Source organism: Narcine bancroftii, chromosome 5 (genome assembly GCF_036971445.1).
Source record: "Narcine bancroftii isolate sNarBan1 chromosome 5, sNarBan1.hap1, whole genome shotgun sequence".
NCBI lineage: Eukaryota > Metazoa > Chordata > Chondrichthyes > Torpediniformes > Narcinidae > Narcine > Narcine bancroftii.
In genome coordinates, this window is record NC_091473.1 from 56,128,282 (window position 1) to 56,149,594 (window position 21,313).

A 21,313-nucleotide genomic window follows, 5' to 3' on the forward strand; every position below is an offset into this window, starting at 1 on the left:
ATTGTCTGGCTGTAGTCAATAGCCAGTCATTTCTTAGAGAGCTTTTTCACAACTACTACCTGGGCTCGCCACGGACTCTTACTGGGTTCAATTATTCCCTCTTTAAGCATTCTCTGGGTCTCAGCTTTGATAAATTCACAATCCTCTTTGCTGTAAGAACGGCTCTTAGTGGCAATCAGCCGACACTCGGGGGATAAATCACTGAAAAGGGAGGGAGCTTTGATCTTTAATGTGGACAGACCACAGTAACTAGCGCGGGGGATGGTAAGTGTGGGTAGTGGCCCACCAAAATTTAACACTACACTGTTCATCTGAGATTGAATATCTAACCCCAGTTCCACAGGGACGCAGAGCTCCAGTATAATAAAGACTCACACATCAGCCAGGCGATGTCCTTGCAAATTTAAAGTAACTTTACACTTGTCCCATACAGTTGTAGTAAGTTCACTATAAGCCATCAATATCTTTCGGTTCACTGGATATCTCTGCAAATTTAAGGCTTTGGCAACTCTCTCGTGGATGTAGCTGTCAGCACTCCCTGAGTCTATTAGACAATCAAGAGTCTCACCATTCAGCTCCCCCTTCATGGTCGACTGTTCCAGTCCGTAACATCCCCCAAGCTTTGGAGTCAATTGGGCTATCACAGGGGATCTCACCTTGCCGTCACTTGAAGTCGATTCAGCCTGCTCATCTGAAGATTCCTCCTTTTCACAGTTGTCTTCCATTCCTGCAGCTCCAGGAAGCATTTTCTTGATGCTTCTCCTCTTCTTCTTATCAGTGGGAGTACTTTTCACCTTACACGCTTTAGCAAAGTGGCTGAATTTCCCACAATAGCTGCAGGTAGCATATCGATCCAGGCACTTCTGTCTGGGGTGCCAGCTCTTACCACAGAAGTAGCATTTTTCAGGAGTTTGCCCTTTTCTTTCCTTTAGGGTTCCAGCACTCCTGGATGTTTCCTTTTCGGTTTCTAGCATTTCACTGGACTGCATGGCACTTCTCAGTGTTTTGGCTAGAGTGACTGCCCGGTCGTAGGTTAAGGGCTCCTTCTCCAGCAGCCTCTGTCAGATGTAACTGGAGTCAATCCCGTTGACTAAAGCATCCAGCTTCAAGGCATTGCAATGTTGTTGCACATTGACTGCCCTGACATCACATTCATTTGCCAGTGAGTCGAGGGCCAGTGCATAGGCAGCATCACATTCCCCAGGTTTCTGACGTCTAGTCAGCAACTGGTGTCGAGCAAACACCACATTCTGTGGCGCTGCATAGTGAGCAGTCAGATGTTCCCGGGCTATAGCCAGAGTGGTAGCTCCTTGAGTTACGGCGAAAGGGACCTCACCCAGCAGAGAGTTCAGGTGGCTCCACTGTATTGCCTCAGGGCTACGTTGTTTCGAGCCATGTAGTAATCGAAACAAGCAATCCAGTGGTTGAAAATTTCTCTGGCCATTGGGGCAGACTGATCGATTATCAGCCGCTCTGGCTTGAGTTCTGCATCCATTCCTGCTAATAGAATTGAAGTGCCAGTTGATGAAGTAGACAAAGACGATGTGGTCAAACAATAATCATGACTTTTATTAGCAGAAACTCATGGTACAATAATGAAAGGCAATAGATGCATATACAGTTATATCCAAGGGGAGCGTCCTTAACAGTAGAGATAATGCACAGCCAATGTTAGTACAGCAAGGCTCGCCAGAGGGGAGACAGGCAGCTTGGCAGACATTCACCAAAGTATGGAAGTTTTCAACAGCAATGAGACCACATATTGCTGTTGACCCTTCCTCCAGGTGTACAATTCAAATTCCCATGACTTTAGTTTCCCTTTCTACTTTGTTGACCAGTGTGATGCATTTTTGATTCTTGGCCTTCTTTCTGTCTCAAAACACAGTTAACCCAGCATTCAGATACTATTTGTATTCTCCATTGTTGCACCATTCCTTGTCCTCTTCAAAAGGACATTACGTTCTCAAATGTTTCTGCTTTCAAGCAGCTTTGACTTTGTGATGTTTTTTCCTATTGTTGGTCTCTTCAAGAGTTGAATGTCATTCCTCAGTTCCACTGCAGAGCAACAGAAGCCCTCTCCAAATTCAGATAACCCACAGCCACCCCCCCCCCCCCCACGAGTACCTTCCTCTCTGGATCCGACAGTCTTCTCAAGCACACCTTTCACCCACACCCCATTTACCCAGCTTCTATTCCTTCCTTTACTTAGCTACATCTTTCCATCATTCCCACATTGCTCCAACAGGTTTGCCTATCCCCTCTCCCTTTCAACTTTCTAATTTTCCCAACAATCCCTCCTATTATTTTCCTCACCTTCCTTCCTTTTCATATCCAAAAATCAGAAAAAACTGTTATGCATTTGCAGTATGGTTAGGTATCAGAGATGTACTAGCCACTTGTCACACTGTTGACAGGGCATCGGCTACAGCCTGTGACCTTTAGAACTGACAGCTCCTGGTTCCCCTAGAACTGGAGCTGAGCTGAGGGCCATTGTTCTCCCCACAGAGGAAGAGGTGAAAAGCAGTCTGTTGACAAATGCTTCCTGGCATCTGATTCCTGGGCACCTTTGGCAGGAGATAAAGAACAGGCTGTGTGGCAGTCTGTGCCTGTTGATGAAGCACTGTAAGGACACACAGGAAAAATTAGGACAAATATCATTCACACAAGTAAACCCAAATGCATACATCCACAATGCAGGTGCATATTCACACCCACAAATAGGCAAATAAAAGGCATGCATGCAAAAAGCACAGGCAAATATGCACACATCCATAACACATGCATACATGCAAGTCTTCATAAACACATGTATTCACACAGAAGTGCATCGTGGGTGCTACAAAATAGTATGTTGCTGTAACAAGAGTGCTGCTGCTGGAGGGCACCCGGGAGAGCAGAGAGCAGCGACATGGTGCTGCTCTGAAGAGTCCAACCGCCTAATCCTAATGCCAATAGCTCCTTGCAGGCATTACGTGGCCTCTTAGAGGAGCCAACAGTGCTTTTAAACTAAAATCCTGCAAACACTGGTCGGTGTCCAAGATGGCAGTGGCCATGAGGGATTGCAGATTCTGGGGAGCAGCAGACCAGTACGGGGCTCCAGAAATGAGGATAAAACCACTCCATTGAGAAGGAGAGGTAAAGGGTTAGTGTGAGCAGTTCCTTTGGTTGTTCCGCCTGCTCACTGCTCATGGGAAGAAGCTCTTTCTCAGCCTGGTGGTGCTAGCTCTGATATTCCTGTGCAGCTAAAAGATGCTGTTGGTGGGGTGGAGGGAGTCCTCAATAATTTTGCAGGCCCTCTTCAGACAACGATCCTGGTAGATCACATTGATAGAGGGAGAGAGAGTCGAGAGATCCTTTCTGCCACTCTTATGGTCTTCTGGATTAACCTCCATTCCATCTCTCTGCAGGATTTCTACCACCCTGTAATGCAGCTAGCCAAGATGCTCTCGATGGAGCCCCTGAACTCTTAGGAAGTACAGTTGCTGTTGCACCTTTCTGACAAATGAGGACATGTTGAGTGTCCACACTAGGACTCTAGTTAAGTGAACTCCAAAGAATTTGGTGCTCTCCACTACATAGTTTTTGATGCATAGTGGAGGTGGTAATTTCTGGTCCTCCTGAAATCCGCGATCAACTCCTTCATCTTGTCCAAGTTGTCACTCAGGTTATTACTCTCACAGCATAGCATGAGATTTTCCACATCTTTTCTGTAGTGTAGCTCATCATTGTTGCCGATGAGGCCAACCACTGTTGTGTCATCTGTAAACTTGATGGCACTGTTAGAGCTGGATCTGGTGATGCAGTCATGGGTCAGTAGCATGAACAGGAGTGGGCTAAGGACACAACCTTGAGCCGTGCCAGAGCTCAGCATGACGGTACCTGATATTCTGATACAGACCTGGAAAGACTGCAGTCTTTCCATTAGGAAGTCCAGGAGCCCCAGAAAGGACAGCTTCTCCATCAGCCTCTGGGAAATTATCATACGAAACAGTGAGCTGAAGTCGATGAACAATAGCAAGTGGGAATACTACCAGATATGCGGTGCTGTGTTGAGTTGTAGATCACAGTAAAGACTATTGTGTTGAGGAATAAGAGACTGCAGTTGTTGGAATCTGGCGAAAACAACGGAATGCTCAAGGATCTCATGGGGTCAGGCAGCATCTGTGGTTGGAATATTTCAGGTCAGGACCCTGTGTCTGGACTGAGGGTGTCCCCGTCACTATCTCCATCTTGCTTCTTCTCCCCTCATCCTCACCTAACCATCTATTGCTTCCCAGCTCCTGCCTCACCCATCGCTCGTACCTTTTTATAATCAATAGCCATCTCTCCCATACATCCTTTTTCCTGATGCAGAGTCCTCAGCTGAAACCTTATGTGTGACTACATGTGTGTATTTATGTCGACTTGCATGTGTGCATGTTTTGTAGATGTTTGGGTGTACGCCTGCCTGTGCTTTTTGTATGCATGCCTTTTACTTGTGTGTGTGTGTGTGTACATATATTTATATTTATATATATATATATATATATATATATAACTAGTTTGCTTGTATTATTTGTTCTTTTTCCTATTTTTCCCATGTGTCCTTACAGTGCTTCATCAACAGGCACAGATTGGCACAGATTGGCACAGAATCTGTTCTTGATCTTCTGCCAAATCTGCGCAGGAATCAGATACCAGGAAGCATTTGACAACAGACTGCTTTTCACCTCCTCTTCCTTTGGGAGAACAGTGGCCTTCAGCTCAGCACCAGCTCTAGGGGAACCATGAGCTGTAATTCCCAAAAGCTACACAGTGTGACGTTGCCAGTACATTGCTGGTACCCAAACTACACCGCAAAATCAGCTGCAGTGTCCATACTCTGAATTAATGACAGTTCCTAGCTGCTAGCTATCCCCAGCTCCAGCAGTGCCATCTGGTGTCCAGAAGGTGTAAAAGCAGGCAGACAGTAACAGGAAAAATCTACAGCCTCAAAAGTTGCTCAATTTAATTGTAGTGATCGCCATGTGGGGGAGTCAGAGACAGCATTATACTCTGTTCACTGACCAACCGCCGCAGCATCACAATGTCTTTCAGGAGCCATTTGTCCCTGGGTATCAGCTTCAGATCATTTGACAGTGGACTTACCTCCGCATGTAAGGCCCAATGAAGGGATAAGCATTAAATCTAGCCGGCAATAGGATTTCCAACTCAGGTTCCTGCAATTGAAGGAGATGCGCTTTCACACAGATAGGGAAGATTCCAAGGTGCTGCTCAAAAGAAGATGGCAATCCCTCAATGATAGTGAGACTGATTTTGCGAGGAAGTATTGTGCAGTGAAAATCAGCCTTTGCTCTGGTGTGCAAGTGTGTAATGAACTCTTCCAAGCTATTCTGCTCCTCTCATAAAATTCATCCAGTCATTTCCAGCCCTGAGCCGCCCCATCAGTAGCACGCCGCATACAGTGACATGGTTCCTTCTGAACCATGAAACTACAGCACAGAAACAGGCCCTTCAGTCCACCTAGTATGTGCTGCACTTTTATTCTACCTCGTCCCAATGATCTGCACCCAGACTATAACCTTCCATTCCACTCCCATTCATACACTATCCAATTTTTTCTTACATGTCAAAATTTAATCCAATCCTTTTGGAGCTTCATTAGGAACTTGCTCTGGGAGCAACCATCATCACACACTCCCAGAATGGCTGTGTCTTCCCAATGCATTGGGAACCAAACCAGGCAGTTCCCTTATTCACCTTGCATTCTTCTGGCCACTCTTGAGACACCGCCTCTCCCAAAATCACGGGTTTCACTGCCAACCACCTGAGGCTTAGGAGATGAAATTGGCAACTGGAAAGAGGTGAGAAAGAGTTATTGGTCACTGCACTCTAAGCCATACAGAAGGTCGGGTGGCAGAATCGTGAAGCTAGTGCATCCACTGCTTCACGATTCCAGAGACCCGGGTTTAAGCCTGGTCTCCAGTTATATCTATTCTCCCTTTGATCAAATTGGTTTCCCCAAAGTTATCCAATTTCCTCCCAAATCCCAAAGGTTGGTAGTTTAATTAGTTGCAGTAAATTTCCCCCAGTGTGTAGGTGAGTGGTAGAATTGGGCGGATTTGATAGGAATATGGGGAGAATAAAATAGACTTTGTGGGCCAAAGGACCTCCTTTTCATGTTGTATTTCTCAGATGTCAGATCCAGATTTATTGTCTGAGTACATCACATACATACATCACTGCTGGCAAAGCAGAATTACTACTTATTGGTAGCACAAAAAAACTGTACACAGCGTATACATGTAAACAGATAAAGAATTGTAAACAGATAATGAATGTAAACTAACTAACTGTGCAAAACAATGAAAATCAATAAATTGCACAAGTAAGTGTTCTTAAATGAGTCCCTGATTGAGATTGTCATTGAGGAGTCTGATGGTGAAGGGGTAGCAGCTGTTCCTGAACCTACTGGTGTGAGTCTTGTAGCACCTATACCTCTTTCCTGATGGCAGTAGTGAGACCAGAGCGTGTGCTGGGTGATCTGGATCCTTGATAATTGCTGTTGCTCTCTGAAGGCAACGTTTCTGCAGATGTTCTTGATAGTGGGGAGGGTTTTGCCTGTGATATCCTGGGGTCATTTTCTACAATTGTGTGAAATTTTAGAGTCACAGGACTTGCTAAAAGATTGTCATAAAATAAAAATGCTTGCATTTATATTTCACTTTTCATAATCTGGGACAATGAAATGAATAAACAGTTTCTGTAGTGTGTTGTATGCGATGTACAGAGCAATATACAGGTTGACCCCTACTTACGATAAGGTAATGTTCAGGGACTTGCATCATAAGGTGAAATTATCTTAAGTTGAAACAATAGGACCCTTTACCATTTTTTTATTTAAATTTAATTTCAACAATGAAAACCTTTTATGCAACACAATTTAAACTGAAATAAATATTACTGCAATGCACACAACCGTTTTTTAATTTAAATTTTATTTAAATGCGGAAAATCTTTATTATAACACAAATTAAACTGGAAAAAAAACTTTACAAAGCTGTGCTGCGTATCATAAGTGCAGAGAAACATCATAACTGGAAACCGAAAGTACCTGATTCTGACTACTGTATCTTTGAAATATCGCAAGACAGGACGTCATAAGCCGTGGTCTATTTGTAGATAAATTAAGTAATTGGACAAAGATTTGGGAAATGAAGTATACCATAGCAAAATGTGTAATTGCCTATTTTGGCAGGAAAAATACAGAAGCAGCATTTTATCTAAATGGTGAGAGATTGCAGAGCTTAGAGGGATCTGGGTGCCCCTATGCAGGATTCACCAAGGGATAGTATTCAGTCAATACAAATAATTCTGATTGTGGGGAGAATATTTTTGTTTATTGCAAGGGAAATTGAATACAAAGCCGCATCTTGAGTATTGTTCACAGTTTTGGACTTGTGTAAATATGTCAACGCACAGCAAACAGTTCAGAGAAAGTTCATTGGACTCGTGCCCAAAGAGATCAGAGGTTTATATCTGTTGAAGTTTTAAAAAAACTTAAAAGAGACTTGATTGGAACATGTAAGATATGAGAGATCTTGAAAAGGTGGTTGAGAGGATGTGGCCCATATTTTCACTCGTGGTTAAGATGTTTAAGGCAGAGAAAGATAGAATCTAGAAAAGGAATGAAAGGATTCTTGGGTAGATAGGAATGAAGGATTGAGGTTACAACCGGATCAGCTGCAATCTTTATAAATTACATCACAGGTTTACTCCTATTTCTAATTCCTTACCTACAAAGTGATAATATCCTCACAGTTCATTTTGTTAATAATGTTTGAGGAAGCGGTTAGCGCCACGCTATTACAGTCCCAGCAACTCAGGTTGGAATCCAGCACTGTCTGTAATGAGTTTGTGCATTCTCCCCGTGACCAGTGTGGATGCTCTGGTTTCCTCCCACTCTCCAAAAATGTACGTGATTGGTTGGTTAATTGGCTGTAATTGGGCAGCGTGGGTCTCAATGGCCGTAATCAGCTTCTACAATGTTGTAAATAAATTAAAAGGTGGCACGTATCGTGCAACATTACTGCAGCCTTAGCAATTCTGGTTCAAATCTGGTGAATGTCTGTAAAGAGTTTGTACATTCTCCCCGTGTCCATGTGAGTTTTCTCCCATGTTCCAAAGATGTATGGGGTTAGCAGGTTAATTGATCACATGGGTGAATGTAGGTGACACGGGCATGTGGGCCAGAGGGTCCTGTTACCTTGCTGTGCCTCTAGATTAAAAATTAAATCCAAGAATAATTGTCAGAGAGCATGTGATATAACTCCCTTGCTCTTATCCTGAGAGAGGGAAAACACTTTAACATCTCATTCAAAAGGCAACACTTTTCACAATGCCTCTCCTCAGCACTGGGTTGGAATGACAGCCTAAATTTTGTGTTCAGGTCTCCAGATAGCAGCCCAAACCCTTCTGATATGAAGGCATGAAGTCTGCTCATGGACTGTCAAAGATTTGGTGCATTTTGAGTATAGAAGATCGATAAATACAGGTAGTCCTTGACTTCCAACCTACGCGAGTTACATCTACCTGCATACATGACCAAATTTAAAAGAAAAAATCTTTATTAAAACTACTGTACAAGTTTGCATTTTGTATTAAAAGTACTGTATAAAGTGGTCCCCATTCCCTGACTTATGACCAAACCCGAGTTGCAACCAATCCTTCCATCCCCATTTATGGGGAATACCTGTAATAAGAATTTTGTACGAGTTATCTTTTGTCCAAGAGGTGGAGGTAGGCAGTGAGAATTTTACGTGAGAATTAAACATTAAGAATATGATTCTCCTGGTAAGTGATAAAAATGTATTTGTTGTCCTATACATTGTACAATGTACAATTGCACCAAAATTCTGTCTTGTTGCAGCCGAACAGGTACGTAGTTTTTTTTTAAACTACAATAGGAAATTTGAATTAAAAAGAGACAATAAATGTAAAATAAAAGTAACTAATAAATATTCATAGTTATCCTGGTGCGAAAAAAAAGTGACTTAGCAATAGTACAGATAATCCTTTTGCGTATCGGAGCAGTCCCAGATTGCCTTGGTTAGTGAACAAGAGAATTGCAAGAGCCTGATAACTGTTGGAAAGAAACTATTCTTGAACCTAGAGGTGCCGCATTTCAGGCTTCTGTACCTGCTGCCTGAAGATAGCAGTTAAAAGAGATTGTGACCAGGCTGATAGGGATCTCTTATAATATTGGCTGCATTTTTGGAGGCAGCCTTCAATGTATGGGAGGTCAGAGCCTGTGATGGACCTGGCTATGTTTGTTACCTTCTGAAGCCTTCTCTGTACCTGGGTCAAATTCCCAAGCCAGGGTGTGTTGCCATCTGTCCAGTATAGTTTCCCAAGTGCACCTGCAGAAGTTTGATAAAGTATTCGACGATGTACCAAATCTCTTTGAAGGAATGAGTCAAAATGGGAGTGCCTTGTTTTTTCTGTGGTGCAGTCACCTGAATTTTCTGCAGCTGTTCCCCAAACAGTTAATGTTCCACTGTGTAGAAAATGCATAGCGAGATTGTATGACTCTCTTGCACAATAGGAAGATGTTCTAAACTGTTGCATGAAAACAATAGTGTTTTTCTGGGTGACTGAAGAGAGGCAACTGGTGCAATTGGCGAACTGAGTGATGAGCAGATGGGACATTTGCTCTGTGAATGGATGATTAATGCCATGGAGTTGAGTGATAGCACAGTACAAGGAGCAGCAGGCCTGTGTGCAGCATTTGGATAAGTGGGATGTGCCAGGAAGAATTTCGTCACAGCCTAAGGGACAGATGTGCGAAGAAGCTGAAGTCAAGTGTAAGCCTGTTCCAGGCCACAGCCTCCCTTCCCACTGTCTCCTGTGGCAGACGCCAGGGATAATTGGATGGTGCTGATGACATTATCAGATTGCCAGGCTTTCTTCAGAGCTAGTGGAGGGGAAAATTATTTGTGATCGAATATGAAGCTTCCATCTGCTCACAGTTAAACAGAGATCCATAGCCCAGCATGTGTCCTTAAGAGGGGATAAACAGAGCAGTAAATATCAGGCAGCAAGGTCATGTACTATTAATGGCTGGGGCATGTTTGGGCACTACTTCTTTTAAACCTTGAAGACCACCCAGCTATCTTACACTTCCCCCCCCCCTCCCCCATTGCTTCTTATCCCTTATCTGTTCCTTTGGTTTCTTTCATCTTTATCCCAGTTTTCATCCCCTATTTCACCACATTTTTCTTTTCTTACACTTTTATTATTTATTCCTTTTATAGCTATCTTCCCTTTTCCTTTCTCAGCTTCATTTGTACTCTTCTTTCTTCTCCTTCTGCTCTTTCCTCCTGTTCGTGGATGAAATCCAATGGGAATGGGACCAATTAAAAAAAAACTATCTGCATTCCTGTGGGTAAGAAAAAGAAAGGCACCAAGGCAAGACTGGAGCCAGACCCTGAATTATTCAGTCAAAAGCAAGTCAGGAGAGTCTCCACCTGAAGATGGAGACTTAAAAATCAAAGTGATTGAGGGAGTAATTTTACATATTGAGATTTGAGTGACTGTAAACCAAGCAATCAGACATTGTGTCTTTGGAGGGGGAATATACAAAGGATGTTAGCTACCTTGTTGAGTCAGTACCTCGCAGTTGACGGAAAGAAGGTCAGATGGTACAAAGGAAGCCAGATTCTTAACAAAAGACTGTTTATATGGGTTGGGATGCATTTGGTGGGGGTGGACGTTTTTGTGAAACAAGAGGAAGTTACAGAGATAAGGTGGACAATACATTAGGCTCCATCAATCCACCATTGCAGCTTGTCACTAGTGATCTGCTTGCCCATACTATTCTCAGTTATGGAAATCTCGAATTACCATCTCTTCTTCCTAGAATTTTGGAGTTTCCCACATGCTCCATCGTACGTGGCTTGCTCCAAGTTTCCTCACTGGAGTCACTTGCAGTCGTACAGCCGATGAATTGCTTCAGATGCTTCGTGCCAAGCCCATTGTATGGAAGAGGTCTTGTGAAAGGGGGCTGGGGAATAGTGGGAAGTGAGGTCCAGGAACCAGCTCTTTGCTCATGTCTGACTAAACAAAGCAGCACATACTGTTTTTGACAAGTCTTCCCCCCACCCACCTTCTAAACACTCTGGATCTTCAATGAAGACCCCATCTCTGCACTTAAAACAGAACAGAAAATGCTTGAAGCACTCTAGAGATCTGCAAAATGAGTAATCAGGAGGGTGGGGTGAGACGAATAAGATTGTTCATGCTGTTCTGATCCCCAGGAAAATGGAGACACGCATCTTCTACACGTATTACTTGCGTCGGTTGGCAGGAGTGACGCGGGGTGCTTACAGAGTGACAGTGCAAAACTTGTCCAATGAGAACCCGATGGGGCAATGGAAAGATTTCAACAGGTGAGTGGGTTTTTTTTTTCAACCGTATGTTACAGCGAACACCATGATAGCCTCTTATCAATTCATCCCTCCTATCCCCACCACACCAAACTAGTGCCCTGTTCCATTCCCACTGGGAGAAATTCCAGAGGTGAAACAGGCCGAAATCCATGCCAAACCAGCCATTTACACTTATCCTACACAAATACCATTCCCCTCCAACTTCCCCTCAAGATACTACCACTCATCTACACACCAAATATACAGTGTCTAGCTAACCTAACAACCTGCCAAGAGACAAGTGAGGAAAGTGGAGCACTCTGGCAGAAACCCACGGGGTCGCAGGAAGAACTCATCTGTGATCAGAATTGAACCTCGTGTGTTGGGACTGTGAGGCAGCAGCTCTGCCTTGTGTACCACTGTATTACCCACATTTCGAGGCAGTGAATCCTCAGAGCTCAGAGGCAGATTGTAGTATTTGCAGTCGGCAGGCAGAGGAATTGTTGAGGAGATTAGGGCAGAGGGTTGAAATGCAGGGGCTGTGGTGTGCTGCCCCTTCTGGACAGTAGAGGGAGCACCTGACCAGTCCCACTTCAACAAGGTGGTAACAAGCTGACTTTTGCGACGTGACAGTGTTTGCCCCTTGGTCAGTGAAGAGCACTGATAAATTAAACCCTGGGGGTTGGATAAAGCCCACTGCTAGGCTATGAGCCATGGCTCAAGGAGACCAGCTTAATTAAGATTGAGGCATGGATCCCAACAGTTGGAACTGGAATTAGCACATCAAGGTTCAAGATTCCTTTTTATTGTCATGTAGTAAAACATAAAAATCTAATATACATGATATACTTCAACTTTTGTCTGCCAAAAGACAAAGAGTTGGCATGAGCATTGCCTGGTGCCCCATTACAGTCTACTGAGAAGGGGGAGAAAGGAGGAAAAGCAGAGGGTTCTTTCAGAGAAACTCTCTTCCTCCTCCCTCTCTTCCTCCCCCTCTCTTCCTCCCCCTCTCTTCCCCCTCTTCCCTCCCCCTCTTCCCTCCCCACTCTTCCCTCCCCCTCGCTTCCCTCCCCGTCGCTTCCCTCCCCCTCGCTTCCCTCCCCCTCACTTCCCTCCCCCCCACTTCCCTCCCCCTCGCTTCCCCTCCTCTCTTCCCCCCTCTTTTCCCCCCCTCTCTTCCTTCCCCCCTCTCTTCTGCCCCCCCCCCTCCACTCTGTGTCCCTGTGTGAAATTTTAGCTCCATTCTGCCCTCAGTTACAGGGTTTAATTGCATCCTTCTCCACTCTTCTGGCTACATAGTTGCATCCCAACCTCGCGGTCTGGCAATGCCAGTGTCTTTCGTGGGTGACGTGGTCTTGAATTGCTTTCTGAGGCAGGGCCTCTATATTAATATACTTTTGCTCATGTTCTTCATTGCAGTTCCAAAGTGTACATGAGTGATCTGGAGTCTGCACTTCAATACTCTCTCAGGATAGAAGTGGGGAAACAGCAGGAACTATTAGGAGAGGCCCTCGAAGCATTGAAACACTTCATCACTGTGCTCACAAAGGTTAGTCAGGCGTTTAGGACACTCATTCCAAACTACATAGATTCCTCAGTTCCTCTGAACAAGTATAATGGTTTGGGTAAATTTCTGAATGGTGTTTCCTATTTAGTTACAATGCAGTAACGGACCATTCCAGCCCACGAGCCCATGCCACTCAAATATAGAAATTAAACTTTAAACCCCCATGTGAGGGTGAAAGGAAACCAGAGCCCCCGGGTTGGTGACGAAGAGAATTTACCAACACCTTGCAGACAGGCCCAGAATCAAACCCGGGTCGTTAGTGCTACCCTGTTAACCATTATGTTAACTGTGCTACCCTGTTTCAGGGACTAACTAATGCATAATTTTCAGCCTGAATCTGATCTTTCTTATTTTTGAGAAATTAATGCCTGAGGGATGAGGTGGCCAAGCCAGCATTTACTGAGCATCCCTAATTGTCCCTGCAAAGATGGAAGGTTTCCTTCTTGAACCATTGTAGTCGGTATGAGACAAAAGTGGTGCAAAATTAGGAGAAGCCCAGGAGATTTCAACTGTTGGAATTGGAGGCTAAACACAACCTGCTGGAGGAACTCAATGGATTGAACATCATCAGTCTGGGAGGGGGGTGAGGGAGGTGAAGAACTGTTGACGAAGCAGGCCGGAACCCTTCGTCAGATCGCTGCATCATTTCTGACGATGGGTTCCGGCTCACAACATCAGCCATTGTTTTTCTCCCACTGATGCTACTTGACCCGCTGAGTTCCTCCAGCAAATTGTTTAGATGCAATGTGTGAAGTTCTGGGATTTTTACCCAGCCACATCAGAATCACGGATGTCCTGGTGGGGAATTTCTCATTCACTCTCTCCCCTGGTGCATCAAAGGTAGTGGGGGGAGGGGGGTGATTAATGGAAGGAGGTAGTCAAAGGTGACTTTCGCCTGGAAGGTGTCAAGCCTATTTCTTTCTGAACCCTATTTTTCAGGTACCTTCTGATGATGGATTCATTGTATTTCTCTTGAGTTTTAAAGTTCCTGAGGGGGATGAAATTGAATGCTCCTTTCATTACTGTGGAATTTCACAATTCAATGGCATTTTTTTCAGTGTGGTACCCATTAAAATCGTGGAATGTTGTCACCTTTCACTTCACATTTTAATTCAGGCAGAGTAACAAAGAATGTTACTTTAAAATCAACAACAATCCCGATCAAAATGAAACTTTTCAGCAAGTTTGTGAGTTAATCTGGAGTGGAACAATGGCACTGACAGTTGTGCATGTTTCTCGTGGGAATGTAGGTTCGATCCTGACTTCAGGCACTGTCTGCTTGGAGTTTGTACATTTTCACTGTCAAACGGTGACTCGGAGTTTTGCATTTACTGATAGGTTAATCAGTTATCATAAATCACCCCAGTAAAGGTGGCTGGTGGGAGAATCAAAGAGGTGGGGATATTGTTAATGGGCATAGGTTACACTGAATTATCTGGTGGAATGTCTTTATTGGGCAGAAAGACCTCCTTTCCTAAGTGATATGAAATAAATTATGTGAAATATATCAACTAATGTCGAATGGAGCAACAACCAATGAAGATGACAAAGTCCATTTTTGTGGGTATAAAATAGTGTCCCTCTTTTCCATATTGCCTTGGGTGACAATGACTATACGGATTTTTAACACGATAAACATCAATCTCCCAATAGTATAATTAAATGTAAGTATAAAATTGGCATTTATGTACCATTTGCTGTTTACTCAAGGCAATGGAAAAATGGCTTTCATCCCACTGTATTCAATGTCATTCAGCCAACTCATCCTTGCCAACCTGAGCTGGTCCCATTTTCCTGTGTTTGCTCCCTATCTCTTTAAACCTTTCCAATCCATGTACATGTCTAGATGTCTTTTGAAAGTCATAATTATGCCCACCTCTACAGCTTCCTCTGGCAGCTCGCTCCACATGTGCATCACCCTCTGTGTTCAAAGGTTTCCCCTCAGGTCTCCCTTGTAATTTTCTCCTCTCAACTTATATCATACCTAAGACTTTCCTACACTGAGAAAAAGATGTCCTTTATTATTGAACAGAGCTTATTCCTCTGCCGTCTACATCAGGGGGCAATTGTCCCAGCCTATTCACCATCTCCTTGTAATTCAGACCCTCCTTTCCCAGTAACAACCTCATGAATCTTCAAAGTGACATGAGGGAATTAAATGGGCAAATGCTTACTTTGACATCCAGCTGTTTCTAATTGCTGCATTTTGAGCATTGTGGAGAAGCCATGTAATCAGAAATTTCTTGCCTAAAATATTTTTGAATTGCAAAACATTAACTTTTGGAATTTAACTGAGAACAAGAAAATGTGCATGTTGTAGCAAGTCAGAGTAATTCCACTACCATTTCTGCTGGTTGCTACTCTGTAAATGGGCATTTCTTAGGTGTTCAATCTCCACTCATTGCACTTTGACCTTGTGTGCATCATTAGTTTGTTTCCTCCACTCTTTGAACAAAGTGTGTTTCTTTTACCTCAGCATTGTAGCTTCTGAAAATGGCTCAAGACAATGGCATCCAAATTTTCTTTTCATGGGCAATGAACAATGATTTTGTCAGTCTTCACAGAGGAAGACACCTCAAATGATAAGTAGGTAAACAGAGGAGAGGGTCTCGATGCAATCACTATCACCAAAGAGGTCATGCTGAGCAAACTAGTGGGTCTAAAGATGGATAAGTCCCCTGGTCCCAGTGGAATGTAAACCAGGGTTCTGAAAGAAATGGCAGAAATGATAGTGGATGCATTTGTGGGAATTTACCAAAATTCTCTGGACTCTGGGTCGATCTCAGTCTGGAAGACAGCAAATGTCACACACCCAGCAAAAGGCAGGCCAATTAGCTGTCACCTTGAGAAGCTAAAAGCTTGAAGCTAAAAAATAGCAAGACATCTGCATAGAAATTGTTCCATAAGGCAAACACAGCATGGATTCAGGGAGGGAAAGTTGTGTTTTCCAAATGTACAGGAGTTCTTTGAGAATATTAGAGGGGAACAGGTGCTGGTTGTCAACTTGGATTTACAGAAAGCATTTTGTAAGGTGTTGCATGAAAGCTGTGTCCATAGGATAAGAATGCGTGGAGTTTAGAGTTGGAGAGAAGATTGTTTGAACAATGGAAAGCAAGAGTTGGGATAAATGGGTGTTTCCCTGGTTGGTAGCCATTGGTGAGTGAAGTGCTGTAGGTGTTGTTGGGCTTGCAACTGTTCATGCACAGTGTGCATTAATGATTTGGAAGAGGGGGGTCTGAGTGCATCACATCTAATATTTGCTGATGACACCTCAATTAAGAGGAAAAGCAAATTGTGCAGAGAGTCTGTCGAGATATATAAATAGGTTAAGTGAGCAGGTGGAGTGCAATGATGGTAAATGTGAGATCATTGATTTTGGATGGTAAAATACAAGATCAGATTGTTAATTGAACAGTGAAAGATTGTGGTATGCTGTTGTGCCAAGTGTCTTGTGCATGAAATGCAAAAGATTGGTTTGCAGGTGCAACAAGTAACAAGAGGGCAAATGGAACATTGGCCTTTATTGCTGGAGGGATTGAACTTAAGGACAGGGAGGTTAGTACGGAGTATGAGTGAGGGCCACACCTGCACACTGTGTGCAGTTCTGGTCTCCATACTTGAGAAAGGGTACACTGGCGTCAGATGTGGTGCAGAGCAGGTTCATCAGGTTGATTATGGAGATGAAGGTGTTAGCCGATAAGGGGTGACAGAGTTGCCAGGGACTGTTTTGCTAGGATTCAGAAGAATATAAAATTATGAAAGGGATAGAAAAGGAAGAGGCAGGAAAGTGGTTTCCACTGGTAGATGAGACAAGAACCATAGGGACATAACCTCAAGATTGGGAGGAGTAGATTTAGGACAGAGATGAGGAGAAACTGTTTTCCCATAAGTAGTAAATCTGTGGAAATCTCTGCCCAAGGAAGCAAGAGTGGCTGCCTTATTAAATATATTTAAGTCACAGTTGGTCAGATTTTTACATAGCAGGGGAATTAAGGGAAAAGACAGGTAGGTCGAGAGGAGCCATGGTATTGAATGACGGAGCAGGCCGGATGGGCGACTCCTGCTCCTGTTTCTTCTGTTTGTATTTTCGAATTCATGGCCCGATCAGCCATGATCTTATTTAATGGCAAAGCAGGCTCAACGGACCAAATGGCCAACTCCTGCTCCTGTTTGTTATTTTCTTATAACACCTTTCTGTTTTGGGGAACCCGCTGGGGTTAAAGAGGCGATTATTAAGTCATTTCCTGAAGCTTGCTGAATATTGACACCATCTAGTAACATAATACAAGCAACCTCTGCACTACAGTTTCTGGTAATTTACCTTTACCAAATACACAAATCACTACCCAACACTCTGAGGTGCAAAATAAAATTCACTCTTCTGAAGTGTGCGTATGTGCTTGGTGGGGATGCAGGAAGATAAATCAACATCAAATTGACAATCTGCTGGAGAGTTCAGCAGCATCAGTGGGAGAGAAAGAATGGTTGACATGTGGGGTCAGAGCCCTTCAATAAGACACCTGTGTGTTTCCAACACTAAGTTTATTTTTTTTACAACATGCATTTCTTGACACATGCTCCAGTGATGTTTTTGTATTTCACAAAACTGCATTACAGCCCTTCTTGTAGAAAAGCAAAATTCCCCACTCCCATAACATAAAAATGACAATGCTGGTACGGAGCAGGGAGAATGGAGACACATCACTCCTCCGCAATGTCCTACTTTCCAGAAGAGCAGGGACACATCAGCTATCCCAAGGAGGTCTGTGCCCAAGATGGCCTCGCCAATGCTTAGCCACAAAAGCGTGGCCATCAAGAGATCAGCAGACCTGCACGAGGTACAAGAGTGGGAGAACACTCACTGGGAGGGGACTCTGCTGGAAAGGGGACTACAGCAGTATACCATTGAAGAGCTCAGACCAAGCTGTGGGCTACTGGAGAATGTCCTGCAAGAGCAAGGTATTGAGATCAGGATTTGTGAGGATGTCGATGGCAAAAAGTAGGGCTTTGGGTGTTAGCAGTTTTCAAATTGTATAAGAGGTTTTGAACAGAGATCTCAGGTTCACTGTTGCAACGGACAGGAGGAGGTGCGGCAGCAGAGTCAAGGGAGTGCAGGAAGTAAAACCACAGGCATTCTGAGTACCTCTGAAAGGGCTCTCTTTTTCTTTTATTGCTGGGGGAGCTGGGATGTGCCTCTGTTCAAAGATCAAAATTCAGATTTATTGGCAGTGTATTTAAATTCCTGGGAGTAACTATTTTGAAGGTCTTTTCGTCGACCCAACACACAAATATCATTGTGGGGGGAAAAAAGGGCTGCACTGCCAGAGTTGCTGTAACGGTGGTGCTGTCAGTAGTGCGGACCCAGAGAGAGCGAGAGTGAAGACACAGCATCCCGCAGGGTCCGATTGCTGTCAGCTCCATACAGAGCCCATTAAAAGAGCCGATAAAAGTTTTATTTAAAATCCTGCGATCGCGGGGTCTGGACCCAAGATGGTGGTGTCTACGATCGACAGCAGCCACAGGGTTCCAGACTCCAGGGAAGCAGAGGACTGGCACAGGGCACCAGAGAACAGGGAGACAACCCCCATCTGAGAAGGAGAAGCAGAAAAGACAACCAAGCATGACGGTGGACCAGTGAGGAGTTCTGCCACTGAAGGAACCACACAGGTGGCGGGCTGCTGGTGACTCGAGGTGAGGAACCCACGGAGGCTGCAAGCTGCTGGAGAATGCGGTCAAGGGACTCGCACCAGGCTGTGAACTGCTGCAGGTGGCCTTTAAACTGGTTGATGGGGTACCAGGTATCAGAACCAGGATGCAGGAGGGTACCGAGGTAGATGAAGGATTCCTAATTACATTAGCAGTTTGGACTGGACTCTGGGTGGCTGCAGGAGTGCTGGGGCAAACCCATAGACACTTGATGGCTGGGAGAACTCTGTTTTGCTTCTCTTTCTCTGATTGTAAGAGGAGCTTCAATCAATTTCTGTGGATGGTGAATCTATCTGCCTTACAGCAGGCAAAAGCAATTTCGTGTAATGTAACATAGTTTTTAATTCCATGTCAATAAACTGAATCTTGAAGAAAACATGACAGTGCCTCTACTTCCTTAGCAGGTTTGTGCAGGTTTGGTATGACAACGTATTTCTTGGCAAACATCTATGGTATGTAGTGGAAAATGTTCTCACTGGCTACATCACAGCATGGTATGGGGCACCATTACCTCTGAACATAAAGCCCTACAAAAGAGAGTGAACACAGTCCAGAACATCACAGGCAAAACTCTCCCCACCATCGAGAACAACTGTCAGGGAACGCTGCCATCGGAGAGCAGCAGCAATCATCAAAGATCCACACCACCCAGGTCATGCTCTGTTCTTGCTGCTGCCATCAGGAAAGAGGTCTAGGTGTCACAAAACTCGCACCACCAAGTTCAGGAATAGCAACGACCCCCTCCACCATCAGACTCCTCAACGACAAACTCAACCAGGGACTCATTTAAGGACTTACTTTGCATATTATTTATTACTGAATATTTTTTTCTGTATTGTCAGTTTGTTCGCATTTTTTCCTTTGTTTACATTTATCTCTTTTGCATATGGATTTTGAGATTTTAGATTTCAGATTTATTGTCAAAGTCTTACATCAGTCAAAAGCAATTATGTGTAATCTGAGATCCATTTTCCTGCAGGCGAGGCAGAATTATCACTTACTGGTAGTGCAAAAAAAAACTACACAACGTACTCATGTAAATAAATAAAGAAGTGTAAGCAGATAACGAATGTAAACAAACTGCAATACAGAGAGAATAAAATCAATCAACTGCACGAGAGTCCTTAAATGAGTCCCTGAATTAGTTGGTCGTTGAGGAGTCAGCTGTTCCTGAACCTGGTGGTGCGAGTCTCGTGGCACCTATACCTCTTTCCTGATGGCAGCAGTGAGAACAGAGTGTGCGCTGAGCAGTGTGGATTTTGATGCTTGCTGCTGCCCTCCAACAGCAGCATTCCTTGTAGATGTTCTTGATAGTGGGGAGGATTTTGCCTGTGATGTCCTGGGCTGTATCCACTCTTTCAGGGCTCTACACTCAGGGCAATTGGTGTCCCCATACCAGACCATGTTGCAGCTTTCCACCACACATCTGTAGAAATTTGCCAAGGTTTTTGGTGTCATATTAAAGCTCTGTAAACTCCTGAGGAAGAAGAGGCGGGGACATGCTTTTTTCACAATGCCATCAGTGTGCTGGCTCCAGGAAAGACCCTCTGAGATAGTGACTCCCAAGAACTTAAATGTGCTCGCCCTCTCCACCTCTGATTTCCACCAATGAAAACAGGATCGTATACCTCTGGGTTTCCTTTCCTGAAGTCAACAATCAGCTCCTTAGTTTTGGTGACATTGAGTGCAAGGTTGTTGTTGGTGCACCATTCCACCAAGTTTTCAATCTCCCTCCTATATGCTGACTGATCACCTTTCTTTACACAACCGATGACCATGGAATCGTCGGCAAATTTGTAGATGGTATTATTGTCATACTATGCTACACAGTTGTAGGTATAAAGTGAGCAGAGCAGGGGGCTGAGAACACAGTCTTGTACTGATGGAGATTGTGAAGGAGATATTCTTACCACTCTCACTGATTGTGGTCTGGAGGTGAGGAGGTCCATGATCCAATTACACATGTGTAACTTTTCTTGAGTACAGTTCTTTTGCTCTACCGATAAATAGAAATTCTACCTGACCTGCAGGAAAAAAGAATCTCAACATTGGATGTGATGTCAAGTTTATTGACATCTGATTGTACAAGTGCAACATGACAAAACGGTTCTCCAGTTCTCAGTGCAAAACATGCAGACATACAACCAGACATAACACATATACAGACAAACAATACATATGCTGGGCAAATATTCATCTGTGCAAATAAATAAATATTGTTTCATGAAAATGGTCAGTGTGAGCAGTTCCTTTGGTCATTCTGCATTTTCACTGCCTGTGGGAAGAAGCTGTTCCTCAGTCTGGTGGAGCTGGCTCTGATTCTCTTATCTCTTCCCGACAGAAGCAGTTGATAGATGCTGTTTGAAGGATGGAAAGGGGACCTCAATGATTTTGCATGCCCTTTTTAGACAGCAATTCCAGTAGATCACGACGATGGTGGGGAGGGAGACTCCAGTAATCCTCTCTACCACTCTTGTGGTGGATTGACCTCCGATCCATTTCTCTGCAGCAACCATGTCATACTGTGATGCAGCCGGCAGGACACTCTCGATAGAGCTCCTATAAAAGGTTGACATAATGGTGGTCAGGTAACTTGTCTGCTTCAGTCTTCTCAGGAAGTGCAGTCGGTGTTGCA

At 44.0% G+C, this 21,313-nt stretch overlaps 1 protein-coding gene across 1 annotated transcript in view; it reads left to right on the forward strand.

Moving 5' to 3' along the window:
* qsox1 (quiescin Q6 sulfhydryl oxidase 1) overlaps window positions 1-21,313 on the forward strand; it is a 151,318-nt gene that overhangs the window by 91,151 nt on the left and 38,854 nt on the right. Inside the window, exons 7-8 of the mRNA XM_069937480.1 lie at window positions 11,295-11,426; window positions 12,825-12,954. Coding sequence (XP_069793581.1) covers window positions 11,295-11,426; window positions 12,825-12,954 — 262 coding nt within the window. The remainder of the gene's footprint in view (window positions 1-11,294; window positions 11,427-12,824; window positions 12,955-21,313) is intronic.